Source organism: Cibotium barometz, chromosome 45 (genome assembly GCF_041138505.1).
Source record: "Cibotium barometz isolate CiBa-2024 chromosome 45, ASM4113850v1, whole genome shotgun sequence".
Classification (NCBI taxonomy): domain Eukaryota; kingdom Viridiplantae; phylum Streptophyta; class Polypodiopsida; order Cyatheales; family Cibotiaceae; genus Cibotium; species Cibotium barometz.
Genome location: NC_141090.1, coordinates 27,395,198 through 27,418,431, shown reverse-complemented (window position 1 = coordinate 27,418,431; position 23,234 = coordinate 27,395,198). Strand labels below are relative to the sequence as shown.

General features: G+C 46.8%; 2 protein-coding genes and 1 pseudogene across 2 annotated transcripts in view; 1 reads left to right on the top strand and 2 right to left on the bottom strand.

Annotated features, from left to right (window-relative positions):
* Positions 1 to 1,926: 1,926 nt before the first annotated feature.
* Positions 1,927 to 23,234, bottom strand: part of LOC147612585 (uncharacterized) — a 114,752-nt gene continuing 93,444 nt past the window's right edge. The window contains exon 4 of the mRNA XM_086783193.1: positions 1,927 to 2,183. Coding sequence (XP_086639319.1) covers positions 2,010 to 2,183 — 174 coding nt within the window. The 3' untranslated portion in view covers positions 1,927 to 2,009. The remainder of the gene's footprint in view (positions 2,184 to 23,234) is intronic.
* On the bottom strand, positions 5,712 to 7,517 carry LOC147612587 (uncharacterized). The gene is made up of 2 exons (XM_086782867.1): positions 6,259 to 7,517; positions 5,712 to 6,137 (listed from the first exon to the last, which is right to left on the bottom strand). The coding sequence occupies exons 1-2, from the start codon at positions 7,060 to 7,062 to the stop codon at positions 5,712 to 5,714; spliced, it is 1,230 nt and encodes a 409-aa protein (XP_086638993.1). The 5' UTR covers positions 7,063 to 7,517.
* On the top strand, positions 8,533 to 9,545 carry LOC147612586 (uncharacterized; annotated as a pseudogene).

Here is a 23,234-nt window from a genome sequence, read left to right as displayed (position 1 = left end):
AGACCATCCTAGCATCTTCGCTCTCGCCTAGAAAAAGGGAAAACCAGAGGTGACAATATGAAAGACGTGAGAGGATGAAAAACTGGCACCAAAGAGCTTTCAAGAAGGGACGGATCAAGTGCAAACAAGGATATTGAGCCCTTCATAAAGCCCCTTAATCACCCCCACGAAGCACCCTAATTCAAGCTTAAATTGTGCGACAAGGCCCTAGTTAAACCCTAATTCAAGCCATAATCAACAATTTAATTAACTTGAATTGAGAACTTAATCTTTCTATATAGCTCCAGTTCCCTCACCCTTAGTACAGTAGTAACTCCAATGACAATCAAACCCACGACCACAAAGATGGTGTTTTAATTGTGCACACTCTATAATCCAGTGTTTTGATTATACACAATTACACAAAGTGACTTGCAATCATTTAGCCAACAATTCAAAAGAAGACGAAAATAATCAAATTACATTTATTAAATCCATGATATTAGGCATTTTGTAAAACAATCTTAGCCATTGAAATTGCAAAAAGGATGTGTGTATGTGTGTGGAGGATGTACTGATCTTTCTTTGACTAACCAAAAGCTTGAAGACATCCTAAATCTTGCATCAATTCATAGATGGTACTATACTTCTTGAGAGACTAAGCATGTTACACATGAATTCATATCTATAAGCCCAATCACAGATAGTCTAAAGAAGCATCAAGTACCAAGCGAGAATAGATGAAGATCATAGATGGACACGTGAAGCATTTAACACCTAGGTCCTAGATTCTTTGCACACACACATATATACACGTATAATAAAAAAAAGACAAATTTATTTGATAGAATTTCCCCTTTGTTGGAGAGAGAGAGAGAGAGAGAGAGAGAGAGAGAGAGAGAGAGAGGGCCCCTTTGTTGGAGAGAGAGAGAGAGAGAAGGCAAGGGGGTAGTATTTTTCTAGGCTAAAATGCAAACAATTGCTTTGTACTACCTGCAACAAAAGCAAGCCTATGGTAAACTTTACATTTGTTATGGAGATACTATGTTGGCCTCCACCAACAAGAATTTGGATGCACCATGCTATGATGGAAGATCTAATAAGAGTCTCAACAGTCGAGAACAATCTATGGCAAAAGATCCAATCACATTTTTGTATTAGAGAACGGTTATAAAAATGGTTTAATAAGACTCACAAAACTTATATTGCAAGCTTTGTAGACCTTGGATGTTGTCGTACTACTACTGCTGCACCTTTAATGCTGGATGAAGAAGCACCATAAGGAACATCCAAATTCTTTTGATGGCACTACTAGCAATGGCAAAGCTCTTACCAAGCCACTATAAAAGAGTCCAAAGCAAAGCTCTTACGAAGCCACTATTCACAATTTTGACTTCTCTTACCAAGCTTAGGGGAATTGTCCTAGTTGAAGCAGCACAACTATGGTACGGGCCTGGTCCAGTAACCACAAGCCACCTAGTTTTGCATGGGTGTAATCTTCGCAACCAATTTTCAGCCACATTTTATGCAAGTCCACTAATGTATCAAGCGTGGATTGGTCGAGATTCTCACTTCAACCAATCTCCTTGCATCCTTCAATTGACTCCATATTGGCATTGTAAGACTACTTGCAGATTTACCACTCCAAGCCACTTTACTATTGCACAAATGAGCTTTGATATTTTGTGAGTTTGTATGTCTATTACTTTGCATCGATGGTGCTTTTGTCATTCTTCTTGTAGGCTTAAATTGAATCCTTTATCCAATGGAAGAAATGTAATTGTTGAGAGCTGCAAGCTCCTAGGTGGATTGTAGATTTGTCTTTGCTTGATGTTAGAGTTGGAAGCTACGTGGATAATAGAAATTCTTCATGATGGCATGCATGCGCAATTCTATGGGCATCTTCAGTCGCATATCAATATCTTGTCCAGCCTTTTAAAAAAGGGTAATAAAATTGTAGAATCTTTAAAATTATTACTCAATCCAGGGTTTTTCATTCATGGCTGTGAAGTATATTACATGCAACAACCTCATCCTACTGGTGATTCTAACACCAAAAACCTTAAACTTGACCACAAATGACACGAAACATGCAATAAACTACCACCAACTTTGTCACTGACCGAGGGTGGAAACCAGATTCCATGCCCTTCATTCTCATAAAATGGGCGAACCGTTCCATTCCGATTAAAAATGCCGACACCCTGCCATTAAAAAATCGTCATAAACTGCCTTTTGGCATGATGCCTCTCTCTCTCTCTCTCTCTCTCTCTCTCTCTCACACACACACACACACACACACACATGCACATGCACATGCACATGCCGACTCCACCAGGCTAGGGTGGTGGTTCATTGACCCTACTCTCTCGAGGACGCAAACAAGCCCTCGATGCATCTGTGGCTTCGGGGGAGCCGCACCGTGTCCCAACTTCAGTGGACCACGGCTGGTGGCATGGGAGGTGTTGGGTTCTGAGAATCCCTAATGTTCAGCAGAAATACACAGAAAACAGTAAGAACACAGCGTAGGGAGCAATAGAGCGCTGGGATGAGTGGATATACAAGAATGAAGTGATAAGATGTGTACAACCACAAGTACCCTAGGTACAAACCCGAAATGTAAAAGTATAGGTGTCCAGACACAAAATGTCCAAGGGGAAAAAACCTCTATAATGTGTAGAGGGAAAAAGTTACCCCTAGTAAGCCCCCTTTCACACGGTCACTACCACACGTGTAATCCTACACATCTCCCCTATGGTGATAGTGTGAACGTGTATAGGGTAGTAGATCACTCTCCAAATTGGAGTACGCCTAAAGCTTTGCGGAAAGCTTTAAACTTCTCTCGAGGCAACGCCTTCATAAACAGATCTACAATGTTGTCATGTGTAGGACGATAGATCAAGCTGATCTCCCCTGCATGCAACCTCTTTGACATAGTGATAATGAATCTCATATTCTTCGTGCAAGCATGGAAAGTTGGATTCCTTGCCACAGTCATAGCACTTTGACTGTCAATGAGAATGGGAGTGGGTGTTTGCTAACACCCATGAAGATCTCCCATCAATCTCCCCAACCATACACACTTAACTATAGTAGTGAAAGCTGCCCTGTACTTAGCTTCACAAGATGATGTGGCCACAGTTGGTTGCTTTTTGTTCAACCAAGATACACATGAGCTACCAAGAAAAAAGCAATTCCCACTTGTGGACACTCTGGTGTCATAGTCACCAGCCCAATCTGAATCACTATAAGCAAGTAAATATCTCACCCCCCCCCCCTGCGGCAAGCCCCGCGCGGGGATAAAACAATCCAAGATCCTTGGTGCCTTGTGTAAGCACCAAAACACTCGCTTCACAGCTTGCCAATGCTTTGACCCTGCACTGTGCATAAACTTACTCAAATGAGACACAGTATGTTTGGTCTTGCCCACAACTTGGCTGTAATATGTGCTATCAAAAGGCTCTCTTGCAGGCATCATACATGCTCAACCTAAGTTCGGGTTCTACTAGAGTAGAAAGAGGCTTGCAATCCTTAAATTCAAATCTTTCCAACAACCCCTTTATGTACTTGGACTGAAGTAGCACAATGCCCTATGTGTCTACATAAACTGAATGCCCAAAAAAATTGCAATAGGTCAAGATCTGACATCTCAAATGAGACCTCCAAATCATCCTTGAATATTGTGTTTTATCCTCATTTGTCCCAGTGAGAATCATGTCATCCACGTAGAGGATGACCACAATCAAATCCTCTTCGTCCACCTTGACATAGAGGGTACTTTCACTCGGACTGTTTTGATAGCCTTGGCTGGTCAAATTAGCATGTACCTTCTCATACCAAGCCTGGGGAGCTTGTTTTAAGGCCATACAATGCCTTTTTCAATCTACATACTTTCCGTTCCTCACCCTTTGACCCAAATCCAATGGGCTGAGATACATACACTTTTGCCTACAAATCCCCATTAAGAAAGGCTGTCTTAATATCCAATTGATGTACTTTCCAACCATGATGGACAGCCAATGCAATCACGCATCTAATGGTGGCCATTCTAGAAGTAGATGCAAAAATTTCATCATAGTGTACACCCTTTTGCTGTGCATATCCTTTGTTCACAAGCCTTGCCTTGTGCCTATCAACAGTACCATCAGCTTTCCTCTTCATTTTGTACACCCACTTAGTGTCAATTGCCTTCTTGCCAGGAGGCAAATGAGTTGAGTTACATACACTTCTTCCTGCAAATCCCCATTAAGAAAGGCCATCTTAATATCCAACTGATGTACTTTCCAACCATGATAAGCAGCCAATGCAATCATGCATCTCATGGTGGTCATTCTCGAAGTAGGTGCAAAAGTTTCATCATAGTCTATGCCCTTTTGCTATGCATATCCTTTGGTCACAAGCCTTGCCTTGTACCTATCAACAGTAACATCAGCTTTCCTCTTCATTTTTTGTACACCCACTTAGTGCCAATTGCCTTCTTGCCAGAAGGCAAATCCACCAAATCCAAAGTGCCATTTTTATGTATGGATTCATCTCATCCTACATAGCTTCCATCCAATGCTCAAGTTCTTGAGCTTCTTCAAACGAGCTTGGCTCATCAACATCACACAAGCTAATCAACCAAGCAACATCCGCATGATGCGGGTCATTCCTAGAACCAGCCCGTCTTGCTACTACTAAGAGGAGCTAAGAGTTTGCTCTCTTGCAAAGTTCGGACGAGGGACTGATCTGGCCTCTTGTAGAGCTGTCTGCTCTTCTCTCACAACCTCTTCTACATCATCATGCATAACATGCTATTGATTTTGCTGAATTTCAGCATCCACATGATGTCTATTTGGCTGCAACACATCCTGGCCGACAGCCTGTCCATGCCCTAGGGCTGGCCAACTAGGCCTTATGCTCTATAAGGGCTGGCCACTATATGCTATGCAAGATGTATGGTCAAGGGCAAGGGTTTGCTTCATAAATTCTGGATGGAGGCAATCATGTGTGTTACGTATGTTTTGTGCAGATGCCCTACAAAAGCATTGAAAACCATCACTCCATATGAGGCTTGGTATGATAAAAAGCCTAAAGTTGATTACTTCAGGGTTTCTGGTTGTCTTGCATATGCCCATGTGCCTCAACAGATGAGAAGCAAGCTTGATGACAAGGCAACAAATAAATTTTTGTTTGGTACAACAGTGGTAGCAAAGGATATATCCCTTTTATTCCTACCAAGTCGTGGATAAAGAGTCACAAGTTGGCTCAACTCTTCGTGGAGCAATTCTATAAGCTCTATGAACTACGCGAGTAGATTGTCAGTGACAAGCGTCCCAAATTCATTGCACAATTCTAGCAATCAATGTTCTCCAAATTGGAAACACGTTTGAGCATGTCATCTTCAGATCATCCTGTGTTGGGTAGTCAAACAGAGAAGACTAGACTATGGAAGCATAGTTGTCACGGTACGATACCGTATGGTACGATACAGTACGGGAATTTTCGGTACAATATGAAATTTTGGGATACCGTACGATAAAATACGGTTTTTTTTTATTAAAGAATACCTACAAACATAGACATTTCAATTTGGAAGGGTAGAGTCTAGAGAAGTTGTTTCAAACCAAAATATCATTAAAAACAAGTTTGAAGTGACAAACAAAAGTACATAAAGCATAGAGGTGCGATGCGATCATGCGCGCTAGGCGCGAGTACAAAAAGAGAGGCTAGAGCCAAGGCCCAAGGAGAGACTAGACAAAGGCATCACTATCAGAGCTCTCGCTGAAATCATCCTCATGAGAAGAGGACACATCAGTGGCCTCACCGAAGTCGCCATCGCTAAGAAGGTTGCCCTCATCATCGAACTCGGGCTCTCTAAGCTCATGTGAGAAGCCAAAGGGAGCATCCTCATCTGCAAGAGCGCGTGTGGAGCTACCCGAACCACACCGCACATAGGTATGCACTATGTCCCTGGAAGCACCACGAACCGTGCATCCACGGCTTCCTACTTGCACTCCTCTGTCACTACCTCCACGCCCACGACGAGTGCGAGTAGGTCGTCGATCAAACGACTCGAGCTCTCGATAGATCTCTACATAGATCCTCTCCTCCTCATCTTGCACTTTGTTTACACTCTCAAGAGTGCCCCCTGTGAGCTTGAATGCATCCACATTCACCTACATTGTACAATGATCAAGTGACAAGCAATGTATTAGAATTTAGTTTCAAATTTCAATAAACATTGAAGTTTGAAATTTGAATACTTATAACTTATAACTTATAAGTTGTAACTTATACCTGTCTTGCTGATTCCATCTTTTGCATTGCGCGCACCATGCGCAAGTTAGCCCGGCAATACACTAGCCGCTCTAACTGTTGCGTGCTCAAGCGATTGCGTAACTTCGTGTGTACAAGTGAGTAGGAACTCCAGTTCCTCTCACATGCACCCGAAGAGCAATCCTGAGCTAGGATTCTCAAAGCCACCTTTTGGAGGCTTGAGAGCGCATACCCAAATGTCTCCCACCAAAAGAGGGGCTTCACAAGGGATTCCCTCTTCCAACAGGTAGTAGATGCAAACGTGGCTCCTCCCCTTTGGTCATTGTAACTTATGAGCTTCTCAAGGAACTTCCCATGGCGATCCTCCGGCAATGCTTTGGGCAAGTAAGCATCTCGGGCTTCAAGTAGCTCCACGTTGGTGAAGAGGCCGGGTGATTTGTAAACCGGATGCAATAAAGCGGCAAGACCATGGATAGGTCTTCGCATCCACTTCCATCTCTTCTCCACAATGGCCAACATACCATCGCGCTTCTCCTCGTCGATGGAAGGAGAAGCGCGCAACTTTGCTATGGCATCTCTCATGAAGTGAACGAGAAGGCCCATGGTGGCTCCCTCCATGTCCGTCATCCGCAATACTCTATAGAAGGACGTGACCGCAATGACAATAGTGTGGACCGACTGCCAAAACTCCTCCTTTAGGCAAAGCCGCTGCATGGCTTTGGCCTCCGCCAATTCTCGCTCATCCCACACATTCCACATTGTGGAGACAACTGTTTGGCGAAGGGAGGATCTCACATCGTGGAGGCGCTCCAATAGGAGCCACATCTATAAACGGCTAATCGTACCATACGGTATCGTGCCGTACCAGTTCGTACCGGTACGAGAAACAACTATGTATGGAAGACAAGGTCGTATGTCTCCAAGAGACGTTCTGAGTGGGAAAGGTATCTTCCACAGATTGAGCTTGCTTATAATAGTAGCATAGTTGTTTCTCGTACAGGTACGAACTGGTTCGTACGGTACGAGTCGTACGGTACATATCGTACGGTACAATTAGCCGTTTATAGCCGTTGCGCTACCCGTTTCTTGCGCCGTTTTGTAGCCGTTTTATGACCCTTTTAAGGGCCGTTTTTGGCTTGCTTTGTGGCCCATGTGACATGTCACATGTCACATGTGTTTAGGCCTTTGCTTGGCCCATTGCCATGGGCCATGGGCCATGGCCCATTGAACATTCCTATAAAATGCCCACCCCCTAAGCTTCTCTCAAGGCTTTGATTACTCAAGAGTCAAGACTCAAGTGACCATCAAGCCCCCCCCCCCCCCCCTCTCTCTTGAGTCTTGCTCAAGTGACCATCAAGCCCCCCTCTCTCTCTCTTTCTCGCTCTTTCTCTCAACTCTCAACTTTCAAGCCACTCTCTCCCCCATAGGCCATCTCTCAAGCCTCTCTCTCTCTCAAGCCTTTAGGCTCTCTCTCTCTCAAGATCAAGACTCAAGCCTCACTCTCTCATTTTCTCAAGCCTCTCTCTCTCTCTCTCTCTCTCTCTCTCTCTCTCTCTCTCTCTCAAGCCTATCCATCTCTTGAATCTTCTAGCTTCTCTCTCGCTATTACAATGACGAGGGAGAAGAATGAAGCCTTCAATGTGCATGCTATCCATGTAGAGAAAGCCGATGGAAAGTCCAAGTCATATAGGTGGACTTTAAGTATTGTGGCAAACAATACACAAGTGGAGTTACTAGGCTTCTCCAACATCTTGGAAAGGTGGGGGGGCAAGTTGCACCATGCAAGGAAGTCCCCCTTGCTATATCCGATGAGATCTTCAACAAGATCAAGGGTGGATTGGGTGCTCACCGTGATAGTGGTAGAAGCTCAAGGGCGGATGATGAGGTCATTTCCCCGCCTTGTGATACATCCTCCCCTCCCGCCTCCATTGGTGCCGCCTCCACCTCCTCTACATGCTTCACCTACATATGGCTCCTCTTGGAGCGCCTCCACGATGTGAAATCCTCCCTTCGCCAAACAGTGGTCTCCACAATGTGGAATGAGTGGGATGAGCGAGAATCGGCGGAGGCCAATGGCTTTGCCTAAAGGAGGAGTTTTGGCAGTAGGTCCACACTATTGTCATTGCGGTCATGCCCTTCTATAGGATATTGCGGATGACCGACATGGAGGGAACCACCATGGGCCTTCTCGTTCACTTCATGAGAGAGGCCATAGCAGAGTTGCGCGCTTCTCCTTCCATCGACAAGGAGAAGCGCGATGGTATGTTGGCCATTCTGGAGAAGAGATGGAAGTGGATGCGAAAACCTATCCATGGTCTTGCCGCTTTATTGCATCCGACTTACAAATCACCCGCCCTCTTCACCAACGTGGAGCTACTTGAAGCCCGAGATGCTTACTTGTCCAAAGCATTGCCGGAGGATCGCCATGGGAAGTTCCTTGAGAAGCTCATAAGCTACAATGACCAAAGGGGAGAAGCCGCGTTTGCATCTACTACCTGTTGGAAGAGGGAATCCCTTGTGAAGCCCCTCTTTTGGTGGGAGACATTTGGGTATGCGCTCTCAAGCCTCCAAAAGGTGGCTTTGAGAATCCTAGCTCAGGATTGCTCTTCGGGTGCATGTGAGAGGAACTGGAGTTCCTACTCACTTGTACACACGAAGTTACGCAATCGCTTGAGCACGCAACAGTTAGAGCGGCTAGTGTATTGCCGCGCTAACTTGCACATGGTGCGCGCAATGCAAAAGATGGAATCGGCGAGACAGGTATAAGTTACAACTTATAAGTTATAAGTTATAAGTATTCAAATTTCAAACTTCAATGTTTATTGAAATTTGAAACTAAATTCTAATACATTGCTTGTCACTTGATCATTGTACAATGTAAGTGAATGTGGATGCATTCAAGCTCACAGGGGGCACTCTTGAGAGCGTAAACAAAGTGCAAGATGAGGAGGAGGAGAGGATCTATGCAGAGATCTATCGAGAGCTCGAGTCGTTTGATCGACGACCTACTCGCACTCGTCATGGGCGTGGAGGTAGTGGCAGAGGAGTGCAAGTAGGAAGTCGTGGATGCACGGTTCGTGGTGCTTCCAAGGACATAGTGCATACCTATGTGCGGCGTGGTTCGGGTAGCTCCACTCGCTCTTGCAGATGAGGATGCTCCCTTTGGCTTCTCACATGAGCTTTGAGAGCCCGAGTTCGATGATGAGGGCAATCTTCTTAGCGATGGCGACTTCGGCGAGGCCACTGATGTGTCCTCTTCTCATGAGGATGATTTCAGCGAGAGCTCTGATAGTGATGCCTTTGTCTAGTCTCTCCTTGGGCCTTGGCTCTAGCCTCTCTTTTTGTACTCGCGCCTAGCGTGCATGATCGCATCGCACCTCTATGCTTTATGTACTCGCGCCTACGCGCATGATCGCATCGCACCTCTATGGTTTATGTACTCGCGCCTAGCGCGCATGATCGCATCGCACCTCTACTTTTGTTTGTCACTTCAAACTTGTTTTTAATGATATTTTGGTTTGAAACAACTTCTCTAGACTCTACCCTTCCAAATTGAAAATGTCTATGTTTGTGGGTGTTCTTTTAATTAAAAAAACCGTATTTTATCATACGGTATCCCAAAATTTCATATTGTACCGAAAATTCTCATACGGTATCGTACCGTATTGTCATGGCCCTGTGAAAATGGAACAGCACAAGTGTGGGCATGGTGGTTGCTGAGTCAAAATATTGAATGATTCACATGAGGGGTGCCCGGACAGAGTTAATGATGTGTGGACATCCCTAGGTGTGAAGGGGGGAACTAGAACATTAGAATTCTAATGTTTTATTGAAGGTTGCCCCTAGGCCTTAGTGGCCCCTAGGGAACTTTAATATTTATTAAAGTTGGGGCCCTAGGATTATTTTGGGGAGGAGGCAACTCCACTTTTGGAGTGCATGCCTCTCTCTCTACACTCTCTCTCTCTCTCCTTTTTGGAAATCGTGGAGCAAACGTGTTGTGGGGAAGCGTGGAAAAGCAAGAGAGCAAGTCGGCTGCTGCAGATTTCTGGTTGCTGATTTCTGTGTGCTAGAATAGGCCGTACAGCACCCGTACTCATCTGTACGACTGCAGGTATAGGCTGCGCTGACTGAATTCTGCACCAAGAGAGTGGGCGGTGGCTGTTACAGGTAGCTGCAGTTGCTGGTACAGGCTGTGCAGACAAGTACAACTGCAGGTACAGTGTACGGACAGTTCAGGTACAACTGCACTGGACAGTACAGCTGTTGGCGGCGCTGGACAGATCTGGTATAGGCTGGCTGCGCAGGCACAGTCGGGTACAGATACTGGCTGCAGGCGGCGTATGCAAGTATAGTGACACGTGGCCTGTACGGATTGGTGCAGTACAAATTTTCAGAACTATACAGTCAAGTACAGCACTGAGGTGGATGCAAAGAGGAAGGTACAGACAAGTACACTCACACGTGTGAAGCAGGGTTGTTGAAACAAGTGCCTGCAAGTACAGATTGGTACCATTACTTCCTCCGGTGTAGATCCACGAGCTGATTTTGGTAAGCTCTGCATCTGTTCATCTATCTCTCTTTCTATTGCTTTATGTCTGTTGTTGCAGATTTGAGCTATCTCGCCCCTTGTGAGAGGAGGGGTATGGCAGATTGAAAAGGGTGGAGACAGAGGTTGAACAGTACATGTATGTATGAGCTGAGATGTTGAATCATGTGCTTGAGATATGCCAGATGTATGCTCATGGCTGCCCTGCTTAGTGGTCTTGGCTGATCAGAGGGAGGCACAGTGTTTTGCTTTGAGACACAGATCTGTGTGCGTGAATCCTCTGTGCTAAGAGGTATTGTGGGCTGTCAGATTGGACATACAGGTGTAATCTCTTGGCTGATTTTGTTGTACTCAGCCTTTCATACTTTTGAAATTGAATAAAGAAATACCGCAAGGGGCGCCAAGCTTTGGGGCCAACAGGTGTCACTTTGTTTTCAGATTTGGGCACTCTAGCTCCAATCTGTTTTGTTTTCACATCTAGACTACAAGTGGACGGGTGACTGCTAGTCTACCGCACTCTGGTTTCTATCGGAGGCCAGTTTCAAGGTTCCGTTGCCGGGACCAATCATCAACTTTCTGAAGGGGGTGAGCTCGTGGTTGCCTCGAAGAAAGCCATCGCTGAAAAATTCAGCAAACATGTCTGATACAGAGGATGAGTACTTCTATCATGAAGAGAAAGAGCAAGAGATTTCTCCTGAGAGATGTTTCTGAGGATATTCATGCAGGAGAACAGGCTGCAGATGCTGAGCCTTATGAGGATGTAACACAGCCAGAGGATGTACATGGTAAAGAGGATGATGATGCTCGGTTCAAAGATCGTTTGGCTAGTGTTATGGATGTATTTATGCAGCTCACTCAGAGTGAGAGATTTGCTGAATTTATGAGATCCCGCACAGAGCCCGAGAAAAAGAAGAAGAAGGTTCGTTCTAAGAATCTTCCTCAGGGTCATAGTGGTGCCATCCCACAGGATCCATCTCTTGGCCAGTTTCCGAACATGCAGCATGCTTATGGAGCAAACTCACAGAGTTCCTTCTTTGGACAGCCATCAATTCCTCAGCAGAATATGCATCCACGTTATTTTGGTGGTAGTTCGGTGTTCCAATGCATGACTGGGGGTTACCCTCAGGGAGGCATGGGTATGCACGGGCCTTTTGGAGCTAATTTTCAGCCTGGTATGCAGGGGAATATGTATGGTGGTATGCAGTCCGGTATGCAAGGAAATATGTTTGGGGGCATGTAACCTGGAATGCAAGGCAATATGTTTGGTGGTATGCAGCCAGGTATGCATAATGGAATGTTTGGAAACATGGCTGGAATGTATGGTATGCCTGGTGTGGGAATGGGAAATGTTGACCCAATGATGGGCATGAATGTTGGGGGCAGCAATCTTGCGAAACCACTTCCATATGATAATCTAACGCCTATGGGAAAGGCGAAGGATTACAAGGAAGGGGGAGCTGCAGTGAAGTTTGATACATTCAGTGGGGCCAAAGATAAATTGAAAGCACTTACCTTTTTACAGCAGTTTGATGCTGCTTTTTCTAGTGGGAATTACACAGAGTCCTCTAAGGTGAGGAAAGCTGCCACTTTTCTCAAGGGCAATGCTTTGCAGTGGTGGTCTACTCTTCTTTTGCAGGGCATAGCACCCACTACTTGGGTACAATTCAAACAGGTTTTCTCTTCCGTATGGCTCACATCTACATTTGAGGTGGATGTTATAACTGCATGGCACAAGTTGGATGCTTCAAAGTGTGAGAATTTGGAGGATTATAACAAGAAGTTTTGGGAAGCTTTACTCCCAGTGACTTCTTACCGTGCAGTGCCATTGTCTGAGCAGGTAGAGAAGTATTGTTGTGGGCTGCCCAAGGAGGTGCGAGATTATTGTATCAAGACAAGAATAACGAACATGTCACAGATGATTGAAAATGCTATGACAGCTAATGCGTTACTCACTGGAGGATCATCTGGGTTTATTAAAGGCAGTAAGAACATGAGCAAGAAAGCTGAAAAATCTGGGCATGCTTCTCGTGATGCTAAAGCGTCTTCAGAGACGAAGTATAAGAAGTTGCCAATGCCCAAGAGGACTTATGAGGAAAGACAGGCTTTGAGAGATGCTCGTAAATGTTTCTACTGTACTGAAGAGGGACATATGTCATTTAATTGTCCCAAAAGAAAGTCCCAAAAGGACTCTGACAATAAAGGAGAGCCCAAGTCAAAGAAACCAAAACCTTCTGCGGGGTTAGTTCCTGATCTTGTGGGGGAACAGCCAGGTGGTGAAGAGACAGAGTTGTGCAGGGCATGGGGCAAAGTGAGAGATCAGAATGCCTTGATATTCTTTGACACAGGTGCTAGAGCCAACTTCATTTCACCAGATTTGGCTGGCCGATTGGGGATTCGCGCAGAGGAGATGGGGCCGTTACATGAAGCTAATATGGCTTGTCCAGGGTATGCAGAACCCGTTACTCCTATCATTGGGAAGCTTCGGCTTCATTTGCAGGGTTATGTGGACAGCGAAGAGTTCTTTATCATGCCACTTGATGGCTGTGATGTTTTGTTGGGGATTCCATGGTGCCACAGAGTACATGCGGTGGTGGATACATACAATAGGAAAATCACTCTGACTCATAGAGGGAAAGAACATGTTATGGATGTAAAACTCAAAGGGGAATCTGTCCCTATTGTATCCGCTTCGGCAATTTCATCAGTAATGAAAAAGCATCTTTCTGCGTACTTGATTTATGTAAAGGATGCACAAGATGATGAGTCTAAGTCTAATTTGTCAATGTTAGATAAGGACAGGACTGATTTCTTATGTGGGTTTCAAGATTGTTTTTCCGAGTCATTGCCAGGAGCACTTCCTCCTGAGAGGCCAGAGGATCATGCCATTGATCTGATTCCTGGTAGTACTCCACCGAATAGACCGCCATACCGTGTTAGTGCAGCCCAACAGGAAGAGATTATGAGTCAGGTGCAGGAGCTTTTGAATAAAGGGTTGATACAGCCTAGTTCATCACCCTTTTGCTCACCTGTGCTCTTAGTGCAAAAGAAGGATGGTTCTTGGCGCATGTGTATTGATTACATGGCGCTGAACAAGAATACCATCAAGAATCGATTCCCCATACCGAGGATCGATGACATTTCGGATTGCTTACAGGGCTCCACAGTCTTTAGTCGTATTGACTTGAAAAGCGGGTATCATCAGATACGCATTAGACCCGAGGATGTGCATAAGACAGCATTCCGAACCACGTTTGGGTTGTATGAGTTCTTGGTTATGCCCTTTGGTTTGACAAATGCGCCTGCCACATTTAACAGAATGATGGACAGGATTTTCAGACCTCATAGAGCGTTTGTGGGCACATTCTTTGATGATATGATTGTGCATTCACAAACTGAGGAAGAGCATAGAAGGCATTTGGCCATTGTGTTTTCAGAACTCAGAAACCATAGGCTGGTTGTTAATGGCAAGAAGAGTGAGTTCTTTTTGCAGGAGATACATTTCTTGGGGCATATTGTGTCTAAGCATGGAGTCCGTATGGATCCAGCAAAGGTGGAAGCAATTCTTAATTGGCCAGCTTTGAGGACCGTGCATGATGTACGCAACTTTCTAGGATTGTGTTCCTACTACAGGCGTTACATACAGTACTTTGCTGAAATTGCTTCGCCTCTTCATGCCTTGACTAAGAAGGCAACTCCGTTTAGATGGGCTGATCGGGAAATTACAGCATTCAAAAAGCTCAAAAAAAGCTTACTTCGGACCCAGTATTGGTGTTACCGGACCTCCGAAAGGCTTTTGTTGTCCAGTGTGATGCATGCGGAAGTAGCATTGGTGCAGTTCTCATGCAAGAGGGACATGTGATAGCTTATGAGAGTAGAATATTGCAAGATGCCGAGAAGCATTTACAAGTTTATGAGAAAGAGATGTTGGCTGTAATTCACGCTCTTTCTACATGGAAACACTACTTGCTTGGGGCTGATTTCACTGTGCAGACAGATCATCAGACCTTGCGTTATTTCCTCACGCAAACTAAGCTTTCAGAGAAGCATATGCATTGGGCAAACTTTTTGTCAATGTTTCACTTCTAGATTGTGCATGTGGAAGGCAAAAAGAATGTAGTGGCAGATGCTTTGTCACGCAAGCCACAGGTCTCTGCAGTTTCACTTGCTTATCATCATGAGCTTGATGAAATGAAAGAGCAGTATGCCCATGATGAGGACTTTGAAAAGTTGTATGATCAGATGTCTGAGGGTCAGCGGCATGAGCACTATACTCTCAGAGATGGGTTTTTATTGATGCATGGCAGACTGTGTGTTACCAGGCCATTGCGACTCAAGGTTATGATTGAAAGTCATGCTCCACCATATGCAGGTCATAGAGGTATTGACGCCACGGTCAAAGTAGTGGAGACTTTCTTTTATTGGCCAACCTTGAGAAGAGATGTTGATGCCTTTGTGAGGCAATGCATCGTATGTCGAAAGGTAAAGTTTGACCGTCAAAAGACACCAGGGTTATTACAGCCTTTACCTATTCCAGATAGACCTTGGGAGAGCATTGCCATGGATTTTATATTTGATCTTCCACGGACACAAACGGGAAATGATGGCATCTAGACTATCATATGCAGGTTCAGTAAGCAGGCTCATTTCATTCCCGTGCGTAAGACGATCAAAGTGGATCATATGGTGAAGTTGTTCATGGCGAACATCTTCAAGTATCATGGCTTGCCTACGTCTATCATTAGTGACCGTGATCCACGGATGACGAGTTTGTTCTGGAGAGGGTTGTTTGACAACATGGGTACAACTCTCAAGTTTTCATCATCATTTCATCCACAAACAGATGGTCAGTCAGAAGAGGCTAACTCGACAGTGTTGGATCTTCTCAAGTGTTATGTGTCAGAGCACAAGCAACAATGGGAAAAGTATCTTCCTTTCGTGGAGTTTGCATATAACAACACTGTACATACCTCGACAGGCAAGGCGTCTTTTGAGATTGTGGAAGGAGGGAAGAAGGTAGCACCCATTTTGCATACAAAGGATAAGATCTTTGAGGCCGATCAGTATGTGGAGAGTTTGGATGAAGCTTATCGGAGGGTTAAGTTGGCACTCCAAAAAACTTAGCAGAAGCAAAAGAAAGCCGCAGACCGTCACAGACGTGATTTACAGTTTGCATTGGGTGATTGGGTTCTTTTGCGCTTTGAAAAGGCTAGACTCAAGAAGATGAAGGGTAAAGAGCGCTTATTCCCTAAACTGAGCATGCGTTATTATGGACCTTTTCAGGTATTGGAAAAGATTGGTGAGGTAGCCTATCGCTTGAAGCTACCAGATCACTGGAGGATTCACAATGCTTTTCACGTGAGTCTCCTTAGACCTTTCCGTGGGGATGTGCCTAAGGATGTATCAGATGAGGCTCAGCCGGAAGTTGAGGAACTTGATGAGGTTCTGATTCCAGAGCAGATACTGGCACATAAAGAAAGGAAGGTACGAGGTAAAGTTTCCCGTCGCTATCTTGTGAAGTTCAAGAACTATTCACCGATGGATGCGAAGTGGATGGAGGAAGGTGACTTAACAGATTCACCTCAAGTTTTGCAGCTTTATCTTGATGCCTTTGAGTTAGAGCCGACTCTTGTTGTGGCTCATTCAGGTTCAGCAGAGCATGGGTCTGGAGCATTACCTGATGCTCAAGAGGGGGGTAGCACCTCCACTCCCTTGATATAGACAGGCTCAGATGACATCTAGAGGTCGCTTGGTGCAGTTTTTATCTCACCCGAAGGTACTGAGGCTGACAGTACATCTGTTCATGGGACTTCTATGATATATGTATACTAGTCACATGGGATTTTGTGGATATGTATGGTTCACAGTGGTATACAACTTGGACTATTACTACGCCATTGGTTTGCAGTGAATGTTGATACATGTGCATGGCTTAGAGAGATTGGGACGCTGATCTTGCCATATTGTATATTTCACTTTGGATATTTTGTTGTATCACCAGAATGCAATCGAGGACGCTTGCCATTTTTCAAGAGGGGGGTATGTCATGGCCCTGTGAAAATGGAACAGCACAAGTGTGGGCATGGTGGTTGCTGAGTCAAAATATTGAATGATTCACATGAGGGGTGCCCGGACAGAGTTAATGATGTGTGGACATCCCTAGGTGTGAAGGGGGGAACTAGAACATTAGAATTCTAATGTTTTATTGAAGGTTGCCCCTAGGCCTTAGTGGCCCCTAGGGAACTTTAATATTTATTAAAGTTGGGGCCCTAGGATTATTTTGGGGAGGAGGCAACTCCACTTTTGGAGTGCATGCCTCTCTCTCTACACTCTCTCTCTCTCTTCTTTTTGAAAATCGTGGAGCAAACGTGTTGTGGGGAAGCGTGGAAAAGCAAGAGAGCAAGTCGGCTGCTGCAGATTTCTGGTTGCTGATTTCTGTGTGCTAGAATAGGCCGTACAGCACCCGTACTCATCTGTACGACTGCAGGTACAACTGTACGATTGCAGGTACAGGCTGCGCTGACTGAATTCTGCACCAAGAGAGTGGGCGGCGGCTGTTACAGGCGGCTGCAGTTGCTGGTATAGGCTGTGCAGACAAGTACAACTGCAGGTACAGTACTGTACCACTGTAGGTACAGTGTACGGACAGTTCAGGTACAGCTGCATTGGACAGTACAGCTGTTGGCGGAGCTGGACAGATCTGGTACAGGCTGGCTGCGCAGGCACAGTCCGGTACAGATACTGGCTGCAGGCGACGTATGCAAGTACAGTGATACGTGGCCTGTACGGATTAGTGCAGTACAAATTTTCAGAACTGTACAGTCAAGTACAGCACTGAGGTGGATGCAAAGAGGAAGGTACAGACAAGTACACTCACACGTGTGAAGCAAGGTTGTTGAAACAAGTGCCTGCAAGTACAGATTGGTACCATTACTTCCTCCGGTGTAGATCCACGAGCTGATTTTGGTAAGCTCTGCATCTGTTCATCTATCTCTCTTTCTATTGCTTTATGTCTGTTGCAGATTTGAGCCATCTGGCCCCTTGTGAGAGGAGAGGTGTGGCAGATTGAAAACGGTGGAGACAGAGGTTGAACAGTACATGTATGTATGAGCTGAGATGTTGAATCATGTGCTTGAGATATGCCAGATGTATGCTCATGGCTGCCCTGCTTAGTGGTCTTGGCTGATCAGAGGGAGGCACAGTGTGTTGCTTTGAGACACAGATCTGTGTGCGTGAATCCTCTGTGCTAAGAGGTATTGTGGGCTGTCAGATTGGACATACAGGTGTAATCTAGCTTGCAGGAAACGTGTGTGGAAGAGTAGGAAACGCCGTTTCTGTAGAAGGGCCACGTTTCTCACCATGGGAAACGCTTAGGAAACGGCGAGTTTTTACCCAAAAAAAAAACGATTTTTGACCTTGGGTCTGGTCCGCAGCACATTAAAAGAAAAACGGTATAAGTGGCCCAGCCCATTAAAAGAAAAACGGGGCCACTTATAAAGTGGTCCGTTTTGTTGCAGTTTATTAAAAGCATTAAAAAAAGGGCCAACATATATATATATATATATATATATATATATACTTTTTGGCTTTTTTTCTAAGGTCCATTAAAAAAAGGACTCGCCAGCTTTTTTTTTAAGAAAAACGATTTCTCAGTCTTGTTCGAGTGTTCACTCTACTAGCCTTCATCCTCCATGGGTCCATGCAACCTCAATGAGTGCCTTGAGGATCTAGTTGAGGATGAGGGTGTACTTCCCATGTAATAAATTTGTATCTTGCACTGTCATTGATGGCTGAAATTCAGCCCTTATGGACTCCTACTTCCCATGTAAACAAGTTGTATCTTGCACAATCATTGATTAATGAATTTCAGCCCTTATGGTCTTCTTTTCATCTACTTTGTTACATGCTTTTACATGTTTCCTCCCTTCAAAAACTATATGTAAACATGTGCTATATTTTTTCTAAATGTCTGTGTTCTTTTCAAATCTTAGCCTACCCCCGACGTTTCCTAGTAAATGGGTTTCACGTTTCCTTGCGTTTACTTAGGCTTGCCGTTTCCTGAATAGAAACGTTTCCTGCAACCTAGGGTGTAATCTCTTGGCTGATTTTGTTGTACTCAGCCTTTCATACTTTTGAAATTGAATAAAGAAATACCGCAAGGGGCGCCAAGCTTTGGGGCCAACAGGTGTCACTTTGTTTTCAGATTTGGGCACTCTAGCTCCAATCTGTTTTGTTTTCACATCTAGACTACAAGTGGACGGGTGACTGCTAGTCTACTGTACTTTGGTTTCTATCAGAGGCCGGTTTCAGTATGGTATCGTATTTTCGTACCATGACAACTATGAATAGTAGTAAGCATGGGGCTACTGGTTTTCGCCCATTTATGCTTACGTACGGTTGTCAGCCAAAGTCACCCATTGTCGTAGGGCTAGGGGGTGTCAAGTTGCAATAAGTCGTAGATTACTTGCAAGATATGCAAGATATGCTGAAAAATGCAAAGGAAAGCGTAAAGAGTGCTCAAGATCGCGCTCAGTATTCCGCTAACCAACAACAGACCCCAAGAGCTTTACGAGAGGGCATGTGTTTGTATCTTAAAGTCCCAAAGGACTCTAAGACGATGAGGGCTATCAAGCATTACAAGTTATCTTTGATGTTGTGGTCCTTATGGGGGTTAGTAGCTTTTATGAGATGCTATATTTGGCTCCTGGTTTATAGGAGGCTTATATACGTGACTTTATGAGTTGATTTGGGGGGAGAGCTCCTTAGACCTAGACTCGAGGCATTGAGACTACTCCCTGATTACATCCGATGGGCGGGAGTCAACCCATAATCCGAAGAGTCACTTCCCCGGATTCATTGCTGAGGACATCAATGGTTTTTAAGGGGGGAAGTATAATACATCTCAAGGCTAATCAAGGTTAAGACTTTCAGATTACGCTAACGATAGCCTAGGGGTTAGGCATCTTAAGTGGGAGTTAGTAGCTTTTATGAGACATATTAAATTTGGCTCCTAGTTTATAGGAGGCTTATATACGTGACTTTATGAGTCGGTTTGGGGGAGAGCTCCTCAGACCTAGACTTGAGGCCCTGAGACTACTCCCTACTTACATCTGAGGGTGTGTACTAGTGGTATGGGAGGCCAAGGACTGCACGTGGAGCCATGTCTCAGATACTACTATCCCCTATGCTCGGGGACGAGCCTGAACGGCTCTATGGTTGCGCGGTGCGCTAGATGCCAGTGTCTATGTGTGGTATGGGAGGCCAAGGACTGCACATGGAGCCATGTCTCAGATACTACTATCCCCTGTGCTCGGGGACGAGCCTGAACGGCTCTATGGTTGCGCGGTGCGCTAGATGCCAGTGTCTGTGTGTTTCCTTTTTTTTTTTTTTTGGAAAAACGATCCTTCTATTAGTTAATGAGAAAACGCCATAAGGCTACAAAGCTCACCTCGCAAGGAGGGATAAAAAACACACAGTGAACACCCGAGCTCCACCCCCGTGGCTGGCCGCTCTCTGGGGGGGGGCTACCTAGTAGTACATGTGGGAGGTGAGAAAAGCCAAACTGGAGGCCTATAGTGCCAAGTGACATCCTCGCCCCTCACGATGAGGAAAGGGCCAGGCTGCCAAGTGCGGAGGAAAGCCTTGCGGCGACCTCTCATGCGATCCGAGTCGCCCTGAAGTTTCCCCCAGTGTCCTCTCAAGGTGTGAATGATGTCCACCCAAAGGGCCTGTATGACCTCCGCCGGTGGAGTCGCCTGGCGGTCAATGGCCTCCCTGCATCGGGCTCTCCATATGTGCCAAGCCGTCATGCTGCTGATCATCTCCCATCTGTGCCCGACCCCCTCCTGAGGGACTGCCGAAGAGAAGTCTGGCGTCGGAACCACCGCCATCGCCCTGTCAGAGACCTGGATGGTCACACTGCCAGGGACGTCCTCATATCCAAGGGCCGGGCCACTCTCCGTGGCCCAAGCCACCGCACCCCACGTCACCAGCATCTCACCTGGCGAGCCTGCAAAAACCATCCTGAGAGCGCGCTGCCAGACCTGCCGTGCCTGTGGGCAATCCCATAAGCAGTGCCGCTGCGACTCCTGTGCATGGCCGCACCGAGGGCAGGACGCTGGGTGTCTGCCAAAAGCTAGCCAGGCCCCCACAGCCAGTCCTCTATGCGCTGTGAGCCAGAGAAAAAGCGTCACCTTCCGGGGCCGGAAGCTGGCCCAAAGGCGCTACCGGAAGTCCCTAAGAAGGCATTTGCCCCGAGGTAGTGCCTGAAGAGCCTCCTCCAGTTCCGTATCCGAGAAGGGAGAGAGAAGGGAGTGCTGCAAATGGGCCGGCACAACCGGTCTCGTGAAGCTCCGGACTGCCTCCCGAGCCTCTCTCACCCTGTCATCTGCTGGCTCAGCAGAGAGAAGATCCCTGTAAAAATCTGTGGCTATCGCCCGAACCCTGGGGGGATCCACCACAACCTGGCCATCAGCCTGCCGAAGACGCCTGAGACCCTCTCGTCTGAAGCGAGGCCCTGTCGCCTCAAAGAAATCTCGAGTCACACTGTCTCCAGCCTGTGTCCAAAAAGAAGCCCGAGCATGGAATCGGAACTCCACCCTCCTCTCCTCAATGGATCTGATCTCAGTGCGAGCTGACTCCATCTGCTCTGAGATCCAAGGGCTCGTAGGATCCCTCTCCTGGAGTCTCTGAAGGGACACTAGACTCCTCCGCAGGCTCCTCTCCTACTCTCTGAAGGCCTCCAGATGGTCCAGGGCAGCCTGTCTGAGCATCCGACTGATCTCCTGCAAGCCCCTGGCAAGATCGCTGGCTGCCGATCCTCTCCTGAACTGCAGCTCCTGCCAGACCTGCTCAACTCTGGTCGCAATATCGGGCTCCTCTATGAGACAATCTGGAATCCGGACGCTCTGGCCCCGCTCTCCTCTCGTAGGGTCCTCGATCTGGAGAAGCACTGGAAAGTGGTCTGAAAACAAGGAGCCTGCAAGTATGCCCACAGTGCCACCTCTATCACAAGCCCACTCATCAATGTAAAACCTGTCGATGCGGGAAAGGTTAACCCTTGTGGCCCGTCTATCCGAGCGCGAGAAAGATAAACTCCCCTGCAACCTGCCAAACTCCGGGAGAGTCCACGGATCATGGCCTCACCTGCAGCACTAGTTCCTCCCAGGCAGCGAGCTCCGGCCCATGAATGGTCTCCTGGCTGCCCCCCATCCTGTCCTCTGCATCCTCCAGCATGTTGCAATCCCCCCCTAGGCACCAGTGGTCTGCCAAGGGGAGGGACTGCCTAATGGTGCTCCAGAACTCGGCTCTCCCGATCGCCCCATTAGGGGCGTAGAAGTTGAGGAAGCCAATGCGGTCTTCCCCAACCCGAAGGATGATCCACTGCGCTCGACCCTGGACCAGAGTGCCAGAGTCCACAACCTCGGATAGAAGCTGCTCGCTGACTGAGATGCATACTCCACCCTGGTTCCCCTGGGAGCCATATGCCGGTGACCAAAAAGTGTGACTCCTGCCTGGCAAGATCTTCCCGCAGGTGCGGGTACGCCCGGCAGAAAGGTGGTGCTCCTGGATGAAAAGGATATCTATGGGTCCTCCAACGAGAGCCCTCTGGATCTCCTGGCGAAGTCTGCCCCGACCATTGTAGCAGCGATGTCCACCGAGACCCTGATGTTCCATGAGAGGATCCTCATGGATGAGCTATGGCAAGTGAAGCAGCCGCCACTGGCTCACCCCTCTCAGCCGGCCCGGATGATCTGCCCTCCACTCTGTGAGTCTTGGGCGCCGGCTTGGAGGGAGAATAGTCACTGTCTGTCCGGGTGCGGAGTCTCTCCAAAAAGAGGGTGACCTGTCTCTGTGTCCAGCCCCACTCCGCCTTCGCCCTGTCCAGGGCATAGGCGTGAGACCAATCCTCTGCATATATGTATCTAAAGGTAGGCTGCACCCTCGGGGCGGCATGGAGGAGAATCAGTAGCACCGCCTCAACTGAGGTGTGGACCGGATCCATCCGCCAATCTCCTATACCAAACAAGCTCATGCGGGCTGAGTGTAATCGGGTCTGCAATAGGTCCGTGAGCCCCAAGTCACTGAAGTGGTGAGAAAACTCCAGTATCTGATCACGCAAAACTTCCTCTACAGAGTTGCAATCCCATGCTGTGTCTGGGGCAACACTGAGAGGAAAGGAGAAGGCCACCATACTGCTCACCACTGAAGGAGAACGAGAGGGATGGCACACCACGCAAACTCGCAAGGGCGCGACCAGTGTCTCGAACAGGCCAGCATCCAGCTGGAGGCACCTGAAAAAACCGTAATCCACTGGTAGCCCCATCACTCGCGGGGGCCCCCCAGGGGAGGCTAGAGAGAACTCTGTGGCGGGCAAAGCTAGGATCGCCATCTCCACCGGCCCGGAGTGGCAGTGGAACAGCCGCTGGACTGAACTCTGGCCTACCCAACTGCG

What these genes read in the sequence shown, in the direction of transcription:
- LOC147612587 (XM_086782867.1), bottom strand. Translation starts at nt 7,062, where the DNA reads ATGTGGCTCCTATTGGAGCGCCTCCACGATGTGAGATCCTCCCTTCGC. An exon ending in AGATGGAATCAGCAAGACAG is followed by an intron (nt 6,138 to 6,258) that starts GTATAAGTTACA and finishes TGTACAATGTAG; the next exon opens with GTGAATGTGGATGCATTCAA.